The sequence below is a fragment of the Coregonus clupeaformis genome, unplaced genomic scaffold, assembly GCF_020615455.1.
Source record: "Coregonus clupeaformis isolate EN_2021a unplaced genomic scaffold, ASM2061545v1 scaf0071, whole genome shotgun sequence".
Lineage (NCBI taxonomy): Eukaryota > Metazoa > Chordata > Actinopteri > Salmoniformes > Salmonidae > Coregonus > Coregonus clupeaformis.
In genome coordinates, this window is record NW_025533526.1 from 647,508 (window position 1) to 671,033 (window position 23,526).

At 42.4% G+C, this 23,526-nt stretch overlaps 1 protein-coding gene across 2 annotated transcripts; it reads right to left on the reverse strand.

Moving 5' to 3' along the window:
* Nucleotides 1-126: 126 nt before the first annotated feature.
* LOC121586007 (cytochrome b5 reductase 4) lies at nucleotides 127-18,124 on the reverse strand. 2 transcript variants are annotated; one of them, XM_041902411.2, is made up of 17 exons: nucleotides 17,952-18,124; nucleotides 17,217-17,338; nucleotides 16,742-16,895; nucleotides 13,488-13,588; nucleotides 13,225-13,309; nucleotides 13,087-13,125; nucleotides 12,829-12,952; nucleotides 12,640-12,697; nucleotides 12,370-12,463; nucleotides 8,481-8,513; nucleotides 6,934-7,056; nucleotides 6,532-6,672; nucleotides 6,268-6,423; nucleotides 3,734-3,884; nucleotides 3,309-3,395; nucleotides 2,563-2,724; nucleotides 127-2,322 (listed from the first exon to the last, which is right to left on the reverse strand). In XM_041902411.2, the coding sequence occupies exons 2-17, from the start codon at nucleotides 17,298-17,300 to the stop codon at nucleotides 2,268-2,270; spliced, it is 1,647 nt and encodes a 548-aa protein (XP_041758345.2). In that variant the 5' UTR covers nucleotides 17,301-17,338; nucleotides 17,952-18,124; the 3' UTR covers nucleotides 127-2,267. The 2 variants fall into 2 exon arrangements, with proteins under 2 accessions (XP_041758345.2, XP_041758346.2); XM_041902412.2 differs by lacking the exon at nucleotides 17,952-18,124 and having other exon boundaries at nucleotides 17,217-17,691.
* Nucleotides 18,125-23,526: the final 5,402 nt, after the last annotated feature.

Here is a 23,526-nt window from a genome sequence, read left to right on the forward strand (position 1 = left end):
CCTGGTGTGGTTGTGGAATCATTCCCCTGCACATTTGAATTGCCTCTTCCCTAAGGTGAAGGATTTCATTAATGAATTTACTGTAGTACATTTCAGCCAGAAACAACTGAACACAATACAACCAGGTCTCCAAATCTTAACACAACAAAAACGTTTAGTGCATCTTTTAATTTGCTTCAGGACAGCTCATATGATTGACATGTTAAGTTATAATGTGCATGATGTACAAAGCTGGATATGCATTAAAATATATCTGGTTAGATCAAGATTAGATGAGCTACAAAACCAAGTGAAGCTCAATCTAAATAATCAGCTCCTGTATTTCTTTATAACCAGAACCCAAGACATTTCACTCATTGTTTCGCCTGTCAAAAATAAACTGGTACTTTCATCAAGTAGTCTTCATCCATAGAAGTGTAACTGTTATAGTATTGCACGTAGCATGGCCATGTGTGTTACGTTGACAGGTGTGATCTTGGTAATGTTCAGTGGTAAGAAATGCTGCAATTCATTTTGTGTGAAAAAGGAACACATTTACCATGACATGATGTACTTTCATGTTATTAAAAAGTAAATACCACGCAGGGTAAGGTTTATAAATGGTACCTTCCTACAGAGTACAAATTAGAGAAAAAATTGTAAAAAGGTGAAGATCGCATGGACATCCTTTCTATATACCAATGTCCAATATAAAAGACTCTTCCTCCAAACGACATCTCCTAGACTTCATGAAAACACAACTTGAATTTCATGGACATTTCGTTCCATTTTCACCCAGATTGACTCAGTAATGATGTCTGAAAGGATACATGTAAAGAGGCAGATGGACTGACTGCAGCTGGAATCGTCCAGATAAGAGCCTCTCTCATTAGGTTAATAGATGAGCTACATCTTAGACAAACTCTGCAGGATTGACATAGTTCTGTCTGGCAGTTTGATGTTCCAAGAGGAAAAAACAGGATGATTGTGAGCTGCATTACTTAGCAGCACATCTAGTTGGTGTCTTACCAACCTCATGTATTTCACAAGAGTGAGAGAGAATAAAGGGTTCTCTGACGCATTTTAGAATCATTTAACTGCATCAAACGCCAAGCACTTAAATCAGATCACTGTGGGCTTTAGGTATTAATGAATTAATTAAATAAATACATTTAATACAAATATAATTAAATTAATTAATTAAATACATTTACATAGGTGTGTAATGTATTGCATAATGTATTCCCATTGGTATGTATCACCTACTGTGAGTACTACAACATCAACCTGTGAGAGAGAGAAAGAAAGAGATAAAAGAGAGAGACAAGAGAAAGAGAGAGTAAATGTACTGATTCTGAAGACTGGTCTGCTTAACCATCAGTCTCTCTCAAACAGAACCACAGGCTGCAGAACAGACCAGAGGCAACAGCAGCAGCACAGCCATAGCAACTAGCTGAATAATAATAACTCTCTGTAGGAGGATGTCTCATATGCCAACAGCAGGTTGGAAATTCTCATTACTTCTTAAACAAAAGGAAGATGTAATGATCAGAACTAATGAAACGCTCACAAAGTCCTGCTTTTTGGGAGGACCGACAGCAAAGATAACATCACAATGTAGCGGGTGTGTGTGGACTGGGAGATAGATTGAGATGTTGTTGAGATACAGTATGTAAGACATGGTAGTGACCTCTCATAAACAACCCCAGACCTCTCTCTCTGTGGTCAGAGCAGAGGAGTGTACAAGGACAGGACTGTTCAAAGAACTCTGGTACAGAGAGAGACAGACAGTGAGCTGAGGATGTTGACCTGAGGGTTCAGTGCTGCTGGGTAATTGGCCATTCATCCTTTGTGTGTGATTCACCAGCTCAGAGAGCCCAGCGGTCACGTCCTTAGCGACCAGAGAGAATGACTGTCCATCTGTGTTTCAAAGCACCAGAGAGAGAGACAGAGAGAGTGAGGCAGACACACACACAGAGAGCGAGAGACAGAGACAGAGAGAGAGACAGAGCTGCTTTCCTTCCAGCCTCAAAGAGCCTCTGTGGGTCTCTGGCATCGCTGCTAACCACAGGAGTCAGGTCCATCAGTTCAGTCTACAGTGCATAGAAAGACATTGTTCCAAAAAACACATTGGCCGGTGGCCTAACAACATCCATTTTCTCCCACACACTCTCTCACACCCTGTGTCTTCTCTCTCACACACACACACGTTGCTCTCACACAATGTCCCATTGACATCTCAGGCTGTGAGGTTGAGATATGTCAGGTCTGAGTCTGACACTCCATAATCAGCCCTGGAACGCATGAATCTCCTCGTCACTGAAACAATACTGTCTCACCAACCTGAGAAAGAGAGGAGGGAGATTGAGAGAGGTGAGAGGGGGACTCAGACAAAGCCTAAAGGTGGGAAAAGTAATCCAAAGTTAACCAATGTTATACAAGTTAACTTCCTTGCACTGCATAACCTGAAATGGCTTAAATCTACTACATCAACATTAACATAAAAACATACTGCATGGGTTCTACATTTAGAAATGTAAATGCCTAACTGGAGTGTGTAGAGGGGTGTGGAGTGTCACTCACCCCACAGTCAGCTCGGTGAAGGCTGAGGGGCCACACACACACACAAAGACCTTTGAGCCCTCAGGCCTAACCAGGAAGTCAGTCAGCATGGAGGCCTCAACTCGCCCCTTCCTGCCTGTCCATCCATCACATGGCTCTGACAGAACATACTCCACCTGGAACCTGGAACCATAGAATAGAGCAGAATAGAGCCTATCGCATGGTTCTGACAGAACATACTCCACCTGAAACCATAGAATAGAGCAGAATAGAACCTATCGCATGGTTCTGACAGAACATACTACACCTGGAACCTGGAACCATAGAATAGAGCAGAATAGAACCTATCACACAGTTCTGACAGAACATACTCCACCTGAAACCATAGAATGTAAGAAACGAAAATGTATCTTCTGCCTTACCAATTGACAGACGGGTCATCAGAACATACTGTACACTCTGAGTAACCATAGAGATCAAGAGAGAGAACATTCTCTGCCTAGCGGCAAGACTAGATGTAGAGTACATGCATGTGTTAATGCTGCTTCACAGGTAATGTAGTCAATATGGTAATGATGTGATCAAAGGTGATGTTGGGGAGTATTCACACACCATGAAGACATGCAATTATAGACATCTGGAGCGGGCAAGAACACACACACGCTAATGATCAGATTCACCACAGAGGGTCAGTCTTACTGACATCTAACGCAGCCAGCCTCATAATGACCACCCTCAATACGAACACACAGTGCAACCGTACACACCTCTCATCTTTAGCAGCGAGGCTGTCAAGTTCAAAGTGCCACAGGATGTCTCTTTCTTGTCGGTTGAAGAACATCAGCTTGGTTTTCCTAGAACACACAAACATCTAATGCCGTCAGAACTACCTTGCCCTTTACAATGTACACAAATCCTTAGAAAGAGAACAATGACAGCCATGCAATAACACAGGAGTAAATCAGAGTATAGCCTCCTTCAGTTTCTATTTAGTCACAAGTATAAATGAAATACTCTGAATAAAATATCTGAAAGAAAGAGATCATCCACAATATAGTAGTATATATTGACAGGATAGGCAGAATATTTTCCATACTGCTTATACCCATCCAATTATTTCATATCAAGTGCTTAGGGGGAAGGGGCTATAGTAGGGGTTGTTTTTGGGTGGAGCCATGACAGCGTATTTCACCTGAGTGAGCCCAGGTCCTGGAGGGCCAATCGGATCACCCGAGCCATGGGCGTGAACCCCGTGCCAGCTGCTAACAGGTAGAGGTGAGTGACCTCACGCAGGAGGCGGAGACTGAACGGACCATCCGGGCTGCTGACAGACAGGTGGTCACCTAGGCAACCAGGGAAGAGGAGAGAAGGAAACCATTAAGCTGAGAAACCACACAAACACAAGAATAAGCAAAAACAGATGGCAATAGAAAATGAGTACAAATCAGGATAGCTTGAATAATGAATACAGAACACAGTGTCTGTTCATTTCCTACCATCAGCTATCAATTTCCTCTTACATTATGTTTCTGTTTGTACTGTCCAGCTACTTTTTGTTATTAGGTGTTATCTAGATGTAATGTATATCAGTGAAAGGCACATGGTACCGTTATAATGGAGACGGTTTTTCTTCTTTAAATGACTGACTGGGAACTAAACATCTTCCATCTGTCCCAATGTTGCAGCTGGGCCTGCATCACCCGGCAACCAGACACACACGTGCGCAAGTTCACGTGCACACAAGCACAACACTAGGAAATATTCAGGTAATGGGGGCCAGATGAGGACAATCACAATAAACTATGCCCTGTCAGTGAGCGTAGTTTACACAGAAAGATAGAGACAGAAGCGTCTATATTTCCTGTCCACTTCTGTGCAGATGGACTGGTAGGACAATGACTTTTCCAGGAAGGAGAAGGTCATGGATTTAGATATGTATTGATTCCACTGTTAAGAGGACAAGACACAAGACAAAGGCCAGGAAATCCGATTCATTGGGGGTGGAAAGGAAAGGAAAGATGGGTTATATTCTGGCCCTGACTATGTATAAGGCTGGACTCTGAGAAGTGGTCAGGAGGATAGATGAGATAAAATGACCTGTTTATGAGTCTTTAAATAGAAACTAATTACACCATCAATCCTGTTTGGGAGCTGAGCAATCTCCCCCCTGTAATTGATTTATCTGAATAGTGCCTGCTTCTGCTGATGTATGAATAAGAGAGAGAGCGAGAGCGAGAGCGAGAGAGAGAGAGAGAGAGAGAGAGAGAGAGAGAGAGAGAGAGAGAGAGAGAGAGAGAGATGAGGAGAAAAGATAGGGTCTAACTAGGGCTGTGACGATTATAGAATTTTGGTAACGATTAATTGTCATGCAAATGGACACAGTTATTGTCATAATTGTCATTTTTGATGGAAAATGTTTTCAGCTTGTAATGCATACCTAATAAATACAACACAGCATTGGTGACACCCCTATCTCAAAAACAAATGGTTTGTTTACCACTTGGAACTTTTGGAAATGAAGCTTCTCCTCCCGACCGCGCCGTTCTGCTCGTAAAATGACTACCAAATGTACCCACTTCATGTAAAACTTAAAAAATGCTATTATCTACTTGAATATCAAAGTACATAATTGTCCATAATTGTTTGTTACACGATTATACGATAATTGTGCCAGCCCTAACTACTTGTAACATTTGACATTTAATACTCAAAATACATAATGAGAATAGAAGTGCAAAGTGCACCTATTAATCATAACAATATCCCTAATCACAATGGTAAGAGTATAGTCCTTGCACCTTTGAATGTTGATGTCATAATCATGTTATTACTAACGGTCATCTAAATGCAGTACCCTATCATAATTAAAATAAATGCTTGTTAGAGTTTTTTTTTTTTTATCGACGCACAGGAGTCAACAACTTCGGTCAGGCACCTAGTCTACTTGTGTATGCAGCAGGCAAACATGTAGATTCGTTTATGGTAAACAAAAAGGTCATCTAATCAATCCTGGTTGGAAGAAAAATAGCCTTACCTCCGGTTTCTCACGTGCTATTTTTATTTTATTTTGATGTTGTTGTTGGTGCCTACCTTGCTCACTTATCTAAGACATTAGTATTCCACAGCGCAGCTAAACCACCTGCAGATTGACGTATGCTGCTGTACACCTCACACACAAGCCAATTGACTGTGTACAGCCTACGCCTACACATGGCTAGGATGAAGTAGTAGCCCATTATAAAACAAATACACTTGACCTCTATATATTAATATTCCACCTACATATGAACACACAGCACATGAACACAGACATACATTTACACACACAGAAACAAATGCACGCACGCACCCACACAACCCACTCACTAACAACCTTATATTTATTTATTTTGTATTATTATTACTATTATTATTATTATTATCTATCCGGATGCCGTGTCACTTTACCCTGCCTTCATGTATATATCCACCACAAGTTCCATGATCTGGTACTGGTACTCCCTGTGTATAGCTCCATTCTTGTGTGTTTTATTTTATTCCTCATGTTAGTAACTATTATTTTATTAATTTTTTATTTTAAACTCTGCATCGTTGTGAAAGGTTCGTAAGCAAGCATTTCACTGTAAAGTCTACATCAGTTGTATTCGGCGCAAGTGATAAATAAAATGTGATTTGATCAACCCACTTAGCTGTAACCGGGAGGGTTAGTGGTGGCCTCAGACTTACCGATGTTGAGGTTGTTTAGGTGTGGAGTCAACACTCCATCTGGGTAGACTTTGATCATGAGGAAGACGTCAGTGGCTGCGGTCCCCTGTGTAGAGTCCTGTGTAGCTGGTACCAGTGTTTCCTCGACCGGCGTGTAGGGCTTCACCACCTCACTGTCTACACATGTAGGATAGCATAAGCACTAGCAATGGACCACATGGGCTGCTATGGGATTAGCGCTAGCCCAGATGTAGCATTAGCATGGATCTATAGGCTAGCCCTTACCTTGGATGAGGGCCTTGAGGTAGATGTGTTTCCCAACAGGCACGTGCATGAGCGTCCCTAGAGGGAGCTGTAACCGGAACACCCATGTGTCATGTGTGACCTCTGTCTTAGAAACTAACATACACTCCCTGTAGAAGATCGCTGCAGAGAGAGAGAGTGAATAACTGACATGTGATTTTGGTTAATATGGGAATGTAATAAAATCAATTCAGAAGATAAGACAGATGGATAAACATTTATTTGGATGTGTCTGAAATGGCATCCTGGGTCTTTCTTTAGTCTTTTCTCGATTCCTCACTTCCTCTCTCCTTGCCTCCTCAAAACGCATTTTGAGAAGAAGGTGAGGAGTGAGGCCGTGAGGAATCAAGGAAAGACGTATTGGAAAAGAGCCCCTATTCATACCTCGATCTTTCTTCCTGAAAAGAGAATGATGGAATTCCAGTGGTTGACCAAGCTCCTCCCACTTTCCTTTGGCCGCTTTACGCATGCTGACCTCAATCTTCCCCACAGCACAGGCTGTCAGGACTGTACCAGCAGAGAGAGAGAGAGAGAGAGAGAGAGAGAGAGAGAGAGAGAGAGAGAGAGAGAGAGAGAGAGAGAGAGAGAGAGAGAGAGAGAGAGAGAGAGAGAGAGAGAGAGAGAGAGAGAGAGAGAGAGAGAGAGAGAGAGAGAGAGAGAGAGAGAGAGAGAGAGAGAGAGAGAGAGAGAGAGAGAGAGAGAGAGAGAGAGAGAGAGAGAGAGAGAGAGAGAGAGAGAGAGAGAGAGAGAGAGAGAGAGAGAGAGAGAGAGAGAGAGAGAGAGAGAGAGAGAGAGAGAGAGAGAGAGAGAGAGAGAGAGAGAGAGAGAGAGAGAGAGAGAGAGAGAGAGAGAGAGAGAGAGAGAGAGAGAGAGAGAGAGAGAGAGAGAGAGAGAGAGAGAGAGAGAGAGAGAGAGAGAGAGAGAGAGAGAGAGAGAGAGAGAGAGAGAGAGAGAGAGAGAGAGAGAGAGAGAGAGAGAGAGAGAGAGAGAGAGAGAGAGAGAGAGAGAGAGAGAGAGAGAGAGAGAGAGAGAGAGAGAGAGAGAGAGAGAGAGAGAGAGAGAGAGAGAGAGAGAGAGAGAGAGAGAGAGAGAGAGAGAGAGAGAGAGAGAGAGAGAGAGAGAGAGAGAGAGAGAGAGAGAGAGAGAGAGAGAGAGAGAGAGAGAGAGAGAGAGAGAGAGAGAGAGAGAGAGAGAGAGAGAGAGAGAGAGAGAGAGAGAGAGAGAGAGAGAGAGAGAGAGAGAGAGAGAGAGAGAGAGAGAGAGAGAGAGAGAGAGAGAGAGAGAGAGAGAGAGAGAGAGAGAGAGAGAGAGAGAGAGAGAGAGAGAGAGAGAGAGAGAGAGAGAGAGAGAGAGAGAGAGAGAGAGAGAGAGAGAGAGAGAGAGAGAGAGAGAGAGAGAGAGAGAGAGAGAGAGAGAGAGAGAGAGAGAGAGAGAGAGAGAGAGAGAGAGAGAGAGAGAGAGAGAGAGAGAGAGAGAGAGAGAGAGAGAGAGAGAGAGAGAGAGAGAGAGAGAGAGAGAGAGAGAGAGAGAGAGAGAGAGAGAGAGAGAGAGAGAGAGAGAGAGAGAGAGAGAGAGAGAGAGAGAGAGAGAGAGAGAGAGAGAGAGAGAGAGAGAGAGAGAGAGAGAGAGAGAGAGAGAGAGAGAGAGAGAGAGAGAGAGAGAGAGAGAGAGAGAGAGAGAGAGAGAGAGAGAGAGAGAGAGAGAGAGAGAGAGAGAGAGAGAGAGAGAGAGAGAGAGAGAGAGAGAGAGAGAGAGAGAGAGAGAGAGAGAGAGAGAGAGAGAGAGAGAGAGAGAGAGAGAGAGAGAGAGAGAGAGAGAGAGAGAGAGGAGAGAGAGAGAGAGAAAGATGGGAGGGAGGGAGTTGGAAAACGTTAAATAGTTTGTCAGCTTTAGCTTATGAAAAGACATCAGACCATGAATGTTCTACTTACCAGCAACGCTTCCCTCTACTTCTTGGGCTAGACCTGAAAAAGAGAGCCTCCTAGTGAGTTGTTTACCATAAATTAATATAATCAAATGAATCACAAGAAAAGTCCCCATTTTACAGAGAGATAGAGACAGAAAGAGAGGGAGAGAGAGACAGACAGAGGGGGATAGAGATAGAGCGATATAGAGAGTTTAATGGTGTCAAGTCCTCTGGCAGGCTGGAACACAGATGGAAAAATAAGCTCTGAGGGAACTCAACAATATAATTAAAGCTGATAATGGACTAGGGCTGTGATGGTCATGGAACTTTGGATGACAATAATTGGCCAACCAAAATGACCATGGTCACCGTAATAACGGTTAGAATACCAAAAAATTATAATAATGGGGGAAAAAAACGTTTTTTGTTTTCTCCTCCTCTCCTCTCCGCTCCGCTCCTGACTGCATGTGCTGATGTGTGCAGCTGCAGGGAAGGGTCGTTGCCTAGGCAACCAAAGACTCATTTGCTACAACACTGTGCATGTTTCAGCAAGGAGCAACAAAGTTTCATCACGTTGTTAAGAGTCCATGTTACGGCAGAAACAGACTCAACCGCACAAATGCCCGGCCGTCCGTCTTCAGTCAGCTGTTCGTTCCACACAACAACAACATTAAAAAATATATTGGTCACATACACATTTTTAGCAGATGTTATTGCGGGTGTAGCAAAATGATTGTGTTCCTAGCTCCAACAGTGCAGTAGTATCTAACATTTCACAACAATACACAAATCTAAAAGTAAAAAAATTGGAATTAAGAAATATCTAAATATTAGGACGAGCAATGTTGGAGTGGCATTGACTAGAATACTGTATATACATATGAGTGATGAGTAAAGCAGTATGTAGACATTATTAAAGTGACTAGTGTTCCATTATTAAAGTGGCCAGTGATTCCATGTCTATGTATATAGGGCAGCAGCCTCTAAGGTGCAGGGTAGAGTAACCGGGTGGTAGCCAGCTAGTGATGGCTATTTAACAGTCTGATGGCCTTGAGATAGAAGCTGTTTTTCAGTCTCTCGGTCCCAGCTTTGATGCACCTGTACTGACCTCACCCTCTGGATGACAGCGGGGTGAACAGGCCGTGGCTCGGGTGGTTGATGTCCTTGAACTTTTTGGCCTTCCTGTGACATTGGGTAATGTAGGTGTCCTGGAGGGCAGGCAGTGTGCCCCCGGGGATGCGTTGGTCGACCGCACCACCCTCTGGAAAGCCCTGTGGTTGTGGGCGGTGCAGTTGCCGTACCAGGCGGTGATACAGCCCAACAGGATGCTCTCAATTGTGCATCTGTAAAAGTTTGTGAGGGTCTTAGGGGCAAAACTGAGAGGGAGACCTGAAAACTGAGAGGGAGACCCCCCCCCCCAAAGTCAATACTTGGTAGAGCCACCTTTTGCAGCAATTACAGCGGCAAAGTCTCTTGGGGTATGTCTCTATAAGCTTGGCACATCTAGCCACCGGGATTTTTGCCCATTCCTCAAGGCAAAACTGCTTCAGCTCCTTCAAGTTGGATGGGTTCCGCTGGTGTACAACAATCTTTAAGTCATACTACAGATTCTCAATTGGATTGAGGTCTGGGCTTTGACTAGGCGATACAAAGACATTTAAATGTTTCCCCTTGAACCACGCGAGTGTTGCTTTAGCAGTATGCTTAGGGTCATTGTCCTGCTGGAAGGTGAAACTCCGTCCCAGTCTCAAATCTCTGGAAGACTGAAACAGGTTTCCCTCAAGAATTTCCCTCTTTTTAGCGCCATCCATCTTTCCTTCAATTCTGAAAAGTTTCCCAGTCCCTGCAGATGAAAAACATCCCCACAGCATGATGCTGCCACCACCATGCTTCACTGTGGGGATGGTGTTCTCGGGTGATGAGAGGTGTTGGGTTTGCGCCAGACATAGCGTTTTTCCTTGATGGCCAGAAAGCTCAATTTTAGTCTCATCTGACCAGAGTACCTTCTTCCATATGTTTGGGGAGTTTCCCACATGCCTTTTGGCGAACACCAAACGTGTTTGCTTATTTTTTTCTTTAAGCAATGGCTTTTTTCTGGCCACGCTTCCGTAAAGCCCAGCTCTGTGGAGTGTACGGCTTGAAGTGGTCCTATGGACAGATATTCCAATCTCCGCTGTGGAGCTTTGCAGCTCCTTCAGGGTTATCTTTGTTGCCTCTCTGATTAATGCCCGCCTTGCCTAGTCCGTGAGTTTTGGTGGGCGGCCCTCTCTTGGCAGGTTTGTTGTGGTGCCATATTCTTTCCTTGGTCTTCATGGTGCCGCTTGCTTGGTGGTGCCCCTTGCTTAGTGATGTTGCAGACTCTGGGGCCTTTCATAACAGGTGTATATATACTGAGATCATGTGACACTTAGATTGCACACAGGTGGACTTCATTTAACTAATTATGTGACTTCTGAAGGTAATTGGTTGCACCAGATCTTATTTAGGGGCTTCATAGCAAAGGGGGTGAATACATATGTTTTTTTAGAATTTTTTGAAACAAGTTATTTTTTTCATTCCACTTCACCAATTTGGACTATTTTGTGTATGTCGATTACATGAAATCCAAATAAAAATCAATTTAAATTACAGGTTGTAATGCAACAAAATAGGAAAAACGCCAAGGTGGATGAATACTTTTGCAAGGCACTGTATTTGACCATGCAGACAGCAGAGTGAATGGCAAGAAAGTGCTCGTGACTCATGTGGTCGAGCAACTGCTCACTCCTTGAGTGACAGGGGGCTTAGTATGAGAAGCGGCATGCATCAGGAGGAGAGGGAGAAAGACAAATCAAATAGAAAACAGCTCGCGCTTTGTACTTGCAGAGCAATCATTGTACAATTTGTCCATCTGGGCAATCATGGTTTTTCAACATGGTTTTTCGACATGGGGCGGCAGGTAGCTTAGTGGTTAAGAGCATTGTGCCAGTAACCGAAAGGTCGCTGGTTCTAATCCCCGAGCCGACTAGGTGAAAAATCTGTCGATGTGCCCTTGAGCAAGGCACTTAACCCTAATTGCCCCTGTAAGTCACTCTGGATAAGAGCATCTGCTAAATGACTTAAATGTAAATGTAAATCTTGTAGTATGGTTCTAGATATGCCATTAAGGCATTGAAGCCGACATCCTCTACCATTGAAAATGGCTGCACATCAACTGCAATCATTTCTGTAATCAGCGCTGTGATTTTCTCACTCCGTCTCTTATCGCACTTCTTTCGTGTGAAGACTGAAGAGTCTAATGTCTGTTGTTGGGGGCCTGCACTGCTGCTGCCAGAAACGGCTTGGGTGTCAAGGTGCCTCCCTTTCAGATGGTTAAGCACTGCACCTGTACTGCCACTGTAGCTCAATTTCACCTCGGAAAGTTTGCGTTTCATCACCTTCTCATTTAACTTCTCAAAGTATTGCCATACAGGACTTTGCTGCTGTCACTTCCCTGTCTCACTCTCTGCCATTTTTCCAACTGTTAACGACGAATGAAGTGCAGAGCGCTTTATATCCGTGGCAAATCATTCGAAAGATGCATATCTCCTCCTACTAACTTTACAGCATTGTTTTGTTAGGTATTTCTTTAATTTAAAATGTTCCCTTTATGATGATGATCGGGACCTGTTAGTGCTAAGTGTGATAACTGCACTGTGATTTAAATTTTATGGGAGGAAATAAGAAAGATATATAATAATAAACATGGTTTTTCAGTTAACGATCCCAATTTCATTTAAACGTTCACACCCCTAGTACAGGATGGTTAGAAAGAATGAGAGAATGAGAGTATGGCTGTAATAGATGGATAAAAGAAAGGAGATTGAAAGAGGCGGCTACGACAACTCATGTCAGAAAACAGTCACAATGTTGTATCAAAGGAAGCTGCGACTTACGTTGACACAGCACGTAGGACATTTTCCCCAGAAGAACTTCCACCCGTAGAACACCATCTTGCAGGTCAACTATGGTACAGCCAGAGCTGGGGAGCTGAGAGAGGATAAAAGAGAGGAGAGAAAATAAGGGAGACGGGGGAAAGAGAGGAGAGAAAAGAGGGGGGGAGAGAGGAGAGGTTAAAGAACAACTAGTGCCCGTTCTGGCTCACATTTCATTCAAACCTCATTTTAAAAATGCCCATTTAAAAATTGCAAAGTGGGGCTGTTTACCTTCCGTTTGGTGTAAACCACAATATTGACCGTGACATCAGTTTGAAACCAGTCATACCTAAAAAAAACAATATACAGATACAGTATGTTCATTACCTGCTCATATCCATCTATCATACTTCACATCATCCAGTCTGTGTCACCATTCTCAATATCATAACAGTTCTTCTTGTTGTTTTGTGAGCGTACCTGGGCCGGGCGTCTTTGGGTTGGGGTGGTGGCGGGGCGGCTGAGGGTTGCAGTGATGAGGAGGGTGAGGGAGGGGTGAGGAAAGCAGGAGGGAGCATGGAGGTGGGGGGAGGAGGGGCTAGACCTGAGGAGAGGGAGACAAGATTAAGGACTCTGATTTCAGCCACACGTGATATAGAACACCCACACACAAATACAAGACAATACAGAACAATCACGTGTTTTGTTCACTATTCTTATTATTCGTTTGTACATTACCATTCAAATGAGTGATGCTGTCCTTTGTCACCGATTGAGCTGTGGAGACAAATAAGAAAGTCTCAAAAAACATCCTGCATGAAAGAGAAAATATGGTACATTAAAGTCCTGAGACAGAGGGATTGTGTGTTACTGTACCTTTGAGAGCAGTGCTGGCCTTCACAGCCATCCTCCCTACCAGACACTCCTTTAGCATGGACTCATAGTTTACCCACCTGTGGACCTGCTCATATGGCCACAGATACAGGGACAAGGGCAGACAGGGAGAATGTGAGCAAGAGAGCTTAGACAAGCACGGCATCATCACACACATCATGGCTTTAATGTTTTGAACTTGTGTGTTTTAACATGTGAACTTGCAAGATTGTCCTTTAACTCGGGAAAGTCCAATGAGAGCTGACCTGGTCAAAAAGGTCTGTTCCGTCTATCCCAGCTGCCTTCATAAGTTCCTCTTCTCCTCCAGGGTGGAACTCCATGTAGGGGCTCACATTATAAACCATGCCTGAGACACACAGGAAATAATAGTATTTATTCACAAAATACTCACAAAATGCAACAAAAGAAAGAACAAAAACATATAAGCAATTCACAATACAAAATGTTTTAAAGATCTGTATATTAGGGCTAACTCGTGTAGGAAATGACCAGCATTGGAGGGATGGTGGCTCCCAAAAGTCATCACCCAATAGCCCAACTGACGTATAACATGTCCTGAAAGAGGTGTGACAAATTACTGAGTATACCAAACATTAGGAACACCTTCCTAATATTGAGTTGCAACATTTTACCCCCAGAACAGCCTCAATTTGTCAGGGCATGAACTCTACAACATGTCGAAAACGTTCCACAGGGATGCTGGCCCATGTTGACTCCAATGCTTCCCACAGTTGTGTCAAGTTGGATGGATATCCTTTGGGTGGTGGACAATTCTTGATACACACAGAAACTGTTGAGCGTGAAAAATCCAGCAGCGTTGCAGTTCTTGGCACAAACCGGTGCGCCTGGCACCTACTACCATACCCCGTTCAAAGGCACTTAAATATTTTGTCTTGCCCATTCTCCCTCTGAATGGCACACATACACAATCCATGTCTCAACTTTCTCAAGGCTTAAAAATCCTTCTTTAACCTGCCTCCTCCCCTTCATCTACACTGATTGAAGTAGATTTAACAAGTGACATCAATAAGGGATCATAGACTGACCAGGTGAAAGCTATGTCATGGAAAGAGCAGGTGTTCTTAATGTTTTGTATACTCAGTGTACAGTCAGTCTACAGGTATGTGGGCCCACTCACACCGACAAACATAACAGTGAATTCAGCCAATACATTCAAAGAAATGGTTATGAATGATTAAACTATGATTGAACTATGCTTGAACAATTATTGAACTATACACATTGTAATGTATGGTATTGAGGGGGAGTTGACCCAGCCTCCAACGCTTTCTATTGAAAGCCTTCTCACAACATAAAGACACATGCACTACTCAAACATATTATCCCAACAAACACAACATTATCCTCCCAACACAAGCACATGGCCACGCTGTAGCCGAGTGAGTCACTGACCCTGAAAACAGACAGTCCCAATGGAAACACTGTATGAGAGGAGGAGGTGTGTCTACCACAGGGAACCTTCATTTGTGTATACAATTGCCAATAACTGTCTTACAGCCTACTGATATTAAATTGGTTAGGTAATGCCTTCATAACATATCCCTATGGGAGTGCTGATGAGTGCGATCAACAAATATGTAGCTCAATTGGTAGAGCATGGCGCTTGTAACGCCAGGGTAGTGGGTTCGATCCCCGGGACCACCCATACGTAAAAATGTATGCACACATGACTGTAAGTCGCTTTGGATAAAAGCGTCTGCTAAATGGCATATTATATTATTATATTATTATGACGATAATGGCATCAGCATACGGTTGTGTAACTCCATATTTATTCTCTACAACCTAATGCTGCTGTCGGGTGTTGTTATTTGTTGTATTAAGGACTGATTGTCAAATAAGTCATAAAAAGGTTCCTGCTGTGTGCCATGCATCTGTGAGTGTATAAGTTTGTGTGAGAGAGAGGTATAGGGAGGGAAGAAAGAAAGAAAGAGAGGTACACAGAGGGAGGGAAGGAGTGAGTGAATCAGAAGAAGTGCACAGAGACCTAGTCACAGCAAATTCAATTACGCTTTATTGCTCAATGTCCTTAGACAAAGGAACCCACTCCATGACTACCAATGAGTGCATTTCATCTCAATGACGCACATGGGGAAATTAGAGGATGAAATGTGCTAGATTCCTCACGAAAGTGATTCCTCATGAAACCCAGACAATACAATACCATGATTTAGGGGATTTTCACTAAATGTAATCCATATAATAGTCCTTTGGAGGAAGGATTGTTGACATACATTTGACATTTGTATTTAAAAGTATAATTGAGAATTGATTTATCAAAGTTGGCATATTATGACATTATGGCCTAACTTAGGCCTCCTTTAAGACTCCATAGTGTTTCATCTGTAGGTGCTACAAAGCAAACATTGGTGTCATATGAAGCTATACTGCTTTCTCTGTAAAATTAGTAGTATTTCTATTTCAATAACTTTTTCTTTACATTAATTTATGAATATTGACAAATATATAAAAATGATATTGAAATTGCCAAATGTTTTAATATATGGTTGAAGATAATATACTCTACAGGCTTAGCAAAGTTCCAGAGTGGGATCTCTGCTACTTTAAGAGTTATGATCCAATTTGTATGCATTAACAACAGAGTGAATGTGAAAATGGATTCAAAATGGTCACCCTCTGCTGGTGATTTGCAGGATGTGTAACAATACAAGTAAAAGGAGAGCTTTGATTGGTTACATTGCTGAACTATGCAAATGTATGTGTTAAAAAAAGGGCAATAACTTTAAAACTGGCAGATATCCCAGCCTGGAACTTTGATTTGTCGGTAGAGTATATAATGTTCAACAATATATTGCATTTTTAAACATATTTTCTATATTCATGTTGTATGTTTCAATATTCATAAATTAATGTAAGAAATGTTTTTGTGAAATCAAAATACTACTCATATTACAGAGCAAGTGGTAAAGCTTCATATGAAACACATTTTTGCTTTGTATTATAGCATCTACAGGTTAAACATGATTGGGTCTTAAAGGAAGCCTGGGTAAGGAAAAATTTAACAAATTTGCCACCTTTGGTGAACTATTTCTCAGTTATGCTTTTAGATACAAATGTAAAACACAATCATTCCTCGAAAGAACTATTCTATGGATTACATTTTGTGAAAATCTCAAAAATCATGGTATTTCGTTTGTCTGAGTTTCGTGAGGAATCACTCAATTAGGCCTATGGAAGGTGGAAAGAAGAGACAGAATTGTGTACAGATAGTATGCAGCTACTGTGTATGTGTGTGTGTGTGTGTGTAGTTTTCACATTTATTTTCCTGAACAATTTAAGTAATAGCCCAGTTTCGCCAACTCTAGCCCTGGAGAGGCATTGAGCCCTTGATTAGTTGAATCTGGTGTGTTAGTACTGAGCTTAAACAAAAACCTGCGAAACGCCAAGACCAGTATTGTGTGTGTGTGTGTGTGTGTGTGTGTGTGTGTGTAAACAGTACAGGGCTAGCTTCTGTCACCTCGTATGCAGGTCCAGCAGTCGTCCTGTGTGTTGTGTTTCTGCAGCTCCTCCTCTGTGACGTCTATGAGTCTCCCTCTCAGCCCTGTCAGATCCCGGCCACTCTTAGCCACACGGATCCAGTCCATCAGACTGTGGCCAGGCTTCAATGCTACCTGAAACAACATGGAAGAGCAGCCCTCACAGTCAGCACAGGTGGCATCATGATAACACAGCCTTACAGTACAGTAAAGAGTAATGTGTTGGCAAGAGACAGGTCTTTATCTTTATTCAAAGGGTGTGGCATGATGACAATCAATTTAGGGTTGACTTGGCAGACAGGGTCTTCTAACTCAATATAAAAATTGGGCCACAGAACATTCACATAGTAGGACCACAATAGTTTAACTCCCTGATGGGTCATCAACATTATGTAACAATGATATATAGGCATGACTCTCACACAACAATCATGTCGTCAGCTACCGGTACAGTACCTTGTTCCTGCCGGACTGACCGGCTGGAGCAACACGCTGCTGAGAGCTGGCTGCAGGGAACGACTGGGATGGGACGTTCAGCATCGCGACTCTTCGAAAGCAGGCCAAATTCCGGAGGAATCCTGTATAAGACGGGCCTTCGATTAACACGACAATAAAGGACCAACTCTTGGTTGTGAACCACTGTGAAATTATGTTTCCGTTGTGTCACAAGAAACACATTTCACTGAAGTGACACTAGTTGAGTAATTTAGCTAACTAGCTAGCTACCTGACTGGCTAGTACCCCGGAAGAGCAAATTCACAACAAAACGCCCAAATATGTCCATAATATCAGACGTATGAAATAACCGGTGAGCTAGATATCGACCGAACCAAATTACACTTCCGATACATTGTTCGTAAGACAATATTTGACTATGTAAACAACACCTATTTGGAGTTGTCACTGTTAAAAACTACATTCCCACGGTAGCTGCAGATGGTGTCGCAATATGATGATGATTTTGTCAAACCACTTAAAGTAAAACTGTATCCGAAATACTTAGAGCGCCATCTAGTGTACATATAAATCTCAACAGTCGCCCTGATACAGTACAAAGCGCCCCCAAATTCAGAAGACGATGTAAATAAAGATAAAATAGGACTCATTTATGTTTTTATAGGGTATCTTTTTTGGCAATAGAAATGTGAGTATTTGGAAATGCTAAATGATAACTTAGAAAACGTAGCCTACCTGGTATGAAACCAGAGAAAAAAATTTCACAATAGAAACATATTTCCCTCTTCCTCCATCTCCCTCCTCCTCGTCCTCCTCTGAATCTTCGTTGGAATGATTTGACATCCCAATATGATAATAATTGCCATAGGCCTACAGTTATTTTGTCACAATTCAGAAATGTGATTATCCCATGTATCACATGAGCCTTGTACGTACAAAGGCCTATTGCAAAACACAAGGTAAAAAGACGGTTTGTATTTATGACCAACCAGCGTAATGCAGGGATAGCTTTACGTCAATACGTAATCTGATTAGTCAAATCTCACTAAAAGGATTCCTAGGTGGGAATAGTTTCTTCTTGACACGTGATTTAAAAATAAAAGTGCAGTGGATTATAGGTTAGGTGTGTATCAGAAATTAAACTACATGGATAATAATCAATCTCAGATAAAAAATGGATTGTGGTAACCATGAGCAAGAGAGTTAAACTGGTAAACAGTGCTGTGTTATGATTCTCTTCACAGGGTGGGAGTTGCTCTCATCACATAACAGCCTGATACAATCATTAACAGTGTGTTGTACTCAAAGCACATGTACTCAATTTCACCCGTATTTTAAACTCATTATTTAATAATGTATATGATTTTTTGAGAACTGCTGAAACAGCTCCCTTTTCTGTTTCACAAACACACACACACACACATTAGATGCGTGAGGGAGCTGCTGAATGGCCAGTTGGGCAGTAATGGAGGGAAGCTAGTGCTGAGGAGAGCAACACCTGTACACAGCAGGGGTTCAGGAAGGATGGATATGGGATGGTTAACAAGCAGACTCGGCCAGGCCAACCGAAACCAGTTTATCTCACATACACACACGCATGTATGTCCATACACACACACACACACACACACACACACACACACACACACACACACACACACACACACACACACACACACACACACACATACACATACAGTACCAGTCAAAAGTTTGGACAAACCTACTCATTCAAGGGTTTTTCTTTATTTTTGTGTATTTTCTACATTGTAGAATAGTAGTGAAGGCATCAAAACTATTAAATAACACATATGGAATCATGGAGTAACCAAAAAATTGTTAAACAAATCAAAATAAATTTTATTTTTGAGATTCTTCAAAGTAATTACCCTTTGCCTTGATGACAGCTCTTGGCATTCTCATAACCAGCTTCATGAGGAATGCTTTTCCAACAGTCTTGAAGGAGTTCACACATATGCTGAGCACTTGTTGGCTGCTTTTCCTTCACTCTGCGGTCCAACTCATCCCAAACCATTTCAATTTGGTTGAGGTTGGGTGATTGTGGATGCTAGGTCATCTGATGCAGCACTCCATCACTCTCCTTCTTGGTCAAATAGCCCTTACACAGCCTGGAAGTGTGTTTTGGGTCATTGTCCTGTTGAAAAACAAAAGATAGTCCCACTAAGCGCAAACCAGATGGGATGGCGTATCGCTGCAGAATGCTGTGGTAGCCATGCTGGTTAAGTGTGCATTGAATTCTAAATCAATCACAGACAGTGTCACCAGCAAAGCACCCCCACACCATCACACCTCCTCCTCCGTGCTTCATGGTGGGAACCACACATGCAGAGATAATCCGTTCATCTACTCTGTGTCTCACAAAGACACAGCGGTTGGAACCAAAAATCTCAAATTTGGACTCATCAGACCAAAGGACACATTTCCACCGGTCTAATGTCCATTGCTCGTGTTTCTTGGCCCAAGTAAGTCTCTTCTTATTATTGGTGTCCTTTAGTAGTGGTTTCTTTGTAGCAATTCGACTGTAGCTCAGTTGGTAGAGCATGGCGCTTGCAATGCCAGGGTTGTGGGATCATTTCCCACGGGGGGCCAGTATGAAAATGTATGCACTCACTAACTGTAAGTCGCTCTGGATAAGAGCGTCTGCTAAATGACTAAAATGTAAATTAAGGCCTGATTCACGCAGTCTCCTCTGAACAGTTGATGTTGAGATGTGTCTATTACTTGAACTCTGTGAAGCATTTATTTGGGCTGCAATCTGAGGTGCAGTTAACTCTAATGAATTTATCCTCTGCAGCAGAGGTAACTCTGGGTCTTACTTTCCTGTGGCAATTCTCCAATTTGGACTCCAGACCAAAGGACACATTTCCACCGGTCTAATGTCCATTGCTCGTGTTTCTTGGCCCAAGCAGGTCTCTTCTTCTTATTGGTGTCCTTTAGTAGTGGTGTCTTTGCAGCAATTTGACCATGAAGGCCTGATTCACACAGTCCCCTCTGAACAATTGATGTTGAGATGTGTCTGTTACTTGAACTCTGTGAAGCATTTATTTGGGCTGCAATTTCTGAGGCTGGTAACTCTGCTGCAGAGGTAACTCTGGGTCTTCCATTCCTGTGGCAGTCCTCATGAGAGCCAGTTTCATCATAGGGCTTGGTGGTTTTTGCGACTGCACTTGATGAAACTTTACAAGTTCTTGAAATGTTCCGTATTGACTGACCTTCATGTCTTAAAGTAATGATGGACTGTCGTTTCTCTTTGCTTATTTGAGCTGTTCTTGCCATAATATGGACTTGGTCTTTTACCAAATAGGGCTATCTTCTGTATACCACCCCTACCTTGTCACAACATAACTGATTGGCTCAAACGCATTAAGAAGGAAAGAAATTCCACAAATTAACTTTTAACAAGGCACACCTGTTAATTGAAATACATTCCAGGTGACTACATCATGAAGCTGGTTGAGAGAATGCCAATAGTGTTCAAAGCTGTCATCAAGGCAAAGGGTGGCTATTTGAAGAATCTCAAATCTCAAATATATTTTGATTTGTTGAACACTTTTTTGGTTACTACATGATTCCATATGTGTTATTTCATAGTTTTGATGTCTTCACTATTAATCTACAATGTAGAAAATAGTAAAAATAAAGAAAAACCCTTGAATGAGTAGGTGTGTCCAAACTTTTTACTGGTACTGTACACATACACATACACATGCAAGCTTGCTGTGCCTTTTGTCAGGTTTTATATAGTTAATACACTTTAGTATATAGTTAATAGACTGTTAATTTTGGGTAAGATGTGTAGCAAATAGTTAATGCTGTGCTTACTTTTTGATTAGTGGAATGGTAGTTGGCTAATATTTTATTAAAAGTATGGCCATAGGAATCCATAAGGTGGCAGTGCAACCATGATCCTGAGCGCTTGGTACACTGTTCTGTAAGGTGTTCTGTAGGTGGCAGTAGACACTCACAATGACAGGACACCATGGTTGACTAGTTGCTATGAAATCCCTTTCCTTTTTGTCATGAACATCTTGTTCTGAACATGAACGTCCTGACAATATTCAGTCATGCTTAGCTAAAGTAAATGACTTGATTTGGTGTAGGTCTAAAGGAGCAGTTGAGTTCTGTTTTTAAGAATTTTCCCAGGTAAAAGCCTATAGCATAAGACATTGTTGCTTAAAGAGAATGTGGTTTAAGAGGGTTTCATCAGATACTGTAATCTCCGATTACATGTCCATGTTTGCACCATGAATACACTTTTTACCCAACCAGTGCAATATCTTTACCCATGATCCTCTCCTAAATTATATGATGCTCTTGGACCACAAATGCTCTTCATTGGACAACAAACCTCCCCACTAGAGACGACAGACCGCGAGACACCTGAGAGTATAAGCGCAAAGTAGCAGTTATTGTAATAGGTATTTATTTGTCGGCTTCAAATGTTCCACATTTCTTTTCTATTCCACCTCTCTCTCTCTCTCTCTCTTTCTCTCTCTCTCTTACAATTTCAAAACCATTAGCCAGATCATTACCAGCTAATCCCCTGTTTGGTCTGATGAGTCACGCGTCCCCTTTTCCGCCATGCCGGCCGGACAGACAGCTTAGGGTCTCTCTCTCCCCAACACGGCCCTCCGCGTGTCTGTCTGTCTTTCGGGCCCTTTGCTAAGAGGCCAAAGGGCCAGGGGTCCTCAGAGACACAGACCTTCAATTAACATTCAAAGTGTGAAAATACAAAATTATGTTTCTCTCTTCATTGGCTCATTCTCCTCTATTGAACAGACTAATGTATGTTATTGAGCAGCAAAGACATGCCATGCCATATGGTAGAATATATAGTAGCAGGCTGTTAGCAGAAGGCCTAGAGATGCAGTCATCAGATCATGTGGTGCCATCATCAGCAACGGGATCCAGCTAGCTAGTGCCGAGACTAGGGTTTCCATGGCAACGCTGCCAAGTGACTGAGGTGGATTTCCAAGATTGTCGGCTGCTTTGCGCCAGTGTCCAAATATGGATAAAAATACTGTCACTCATTGCTTCAATCTGGTGAAAAACAGATAACTTTTTTCCCCTTTGTGTTTTGACTGTGCGATGTCAAACTATCGTAAGCATTGACAGTGATGTGTGAAATGTGCATTTCAGTGTGAGGAAAGATGTGGCTGTGTGAGAAGACAGCACTGTTTCTTTAGATGGGTAACAGAGGATTGCAGTCATATAATTACATATAGAATCCTGGGATTTCTATCATTGCAGTTCACTGATTTTTATGAGCAATGTCTGCTCTCTGACGGTGGTGTTTTTATGGCAGAGTGGAAGTGTGATAGCAGAATCTTCATTTGATTAACCTGTTCTTGTGGCGGGTGATTTGGACGGAGTCAGGTGCAGGAGGGTAAATCACAGAATAAATTATTTATTCGGTAAGACAGCGGTACGCAGCAATGCGTAAAATACTCCAGTGCTGTAATACGGCGCACTGTAGAAAACAAGGCACACGGGTGAATATCCTGGCGATACAAAATACAATATAGCTCCACCGAGCTATAGTGACCTCCACAATAAACAATCACACACAAAGACATTGGGGGCAGAGGGAATACTTATACCGATACTGATGAGGGGATATGAACCAAGTGTGTGTAATAAACAAGACAAAACAAATGGAATGATGAGATGAGGAGCGGCAGTGGCTAGAAGGCCGGTGACGACGAACGCTGAAGCCTGCCCGAACAAGGAGAGGAGGTAGCTTCGGAGGAAGTTGTGACAGTACTACCTGTAAATCCAGGTAAATCTACCTAAAATGTATTTATATAGACAACTGGGTAGCACTTTTTTTATAGTAAAGAAATTCACAAGTATTAACTAAGAAATACTTGTTAAAATGGTAATGACATTTTCCAACTGGAACAATCAGAAACAAATATCATATATGACCTAGAGGATATGCATAGCGAGAAATACTGAAAAATTTAGATTTCTCTTTTGATAGATCTCTCCGAGCCAGAAGCCTGTCCGGATGTTTCATTGGCTCTCCTGTTCCCTCTGACCTGCTCAGTGACTGACTTGCTCTCTGATGGACCTCTGGCTGACTAGAACCTTTGAAGTGAATGTGTTCAGTCTGATTGGCCGATTGGCCGTGTCCAACATGGATTCATGGTTACACCAGGTCAGCTCTCCATAAATAATCTCACAGAGTCGCAACCTATGACCTTCCACTGCACAGCCAGTGGCTTTGACCACAACCCACTTAATCAGTTGCCATTCATTCATACATACATTTCTATTCATCCGATAT

What these genes read in the sequence shown, in the direction of transcription:
- LOC121586007 (XM_041902411.2), bottom strand. Translation starts at nt 17,300, where the DNA reads ATGCTGAACGTCCCATCCCAGTCGTTCCCTGCAGCCAGCTCTCAGCAG. An exon ending in GTCCTACGTGCTGTGTCAAC is followed by an intron (nt 8,514 to 12,369) that starts GTAAGTCGCAGC and finishes TCTCTTTTTCAG; the next exon opens with GTCTAGCCCAAGAAGTAGAG. An exon ending in CAGGACCTGGGCTCACTCAG is followed by an intron (nt 3,396 to 3,733) that starts GTGAAATACGCT and finishes TGTGTGTTCTAG; the next exon opens with GAAAACCAAGCTGATGTTCT.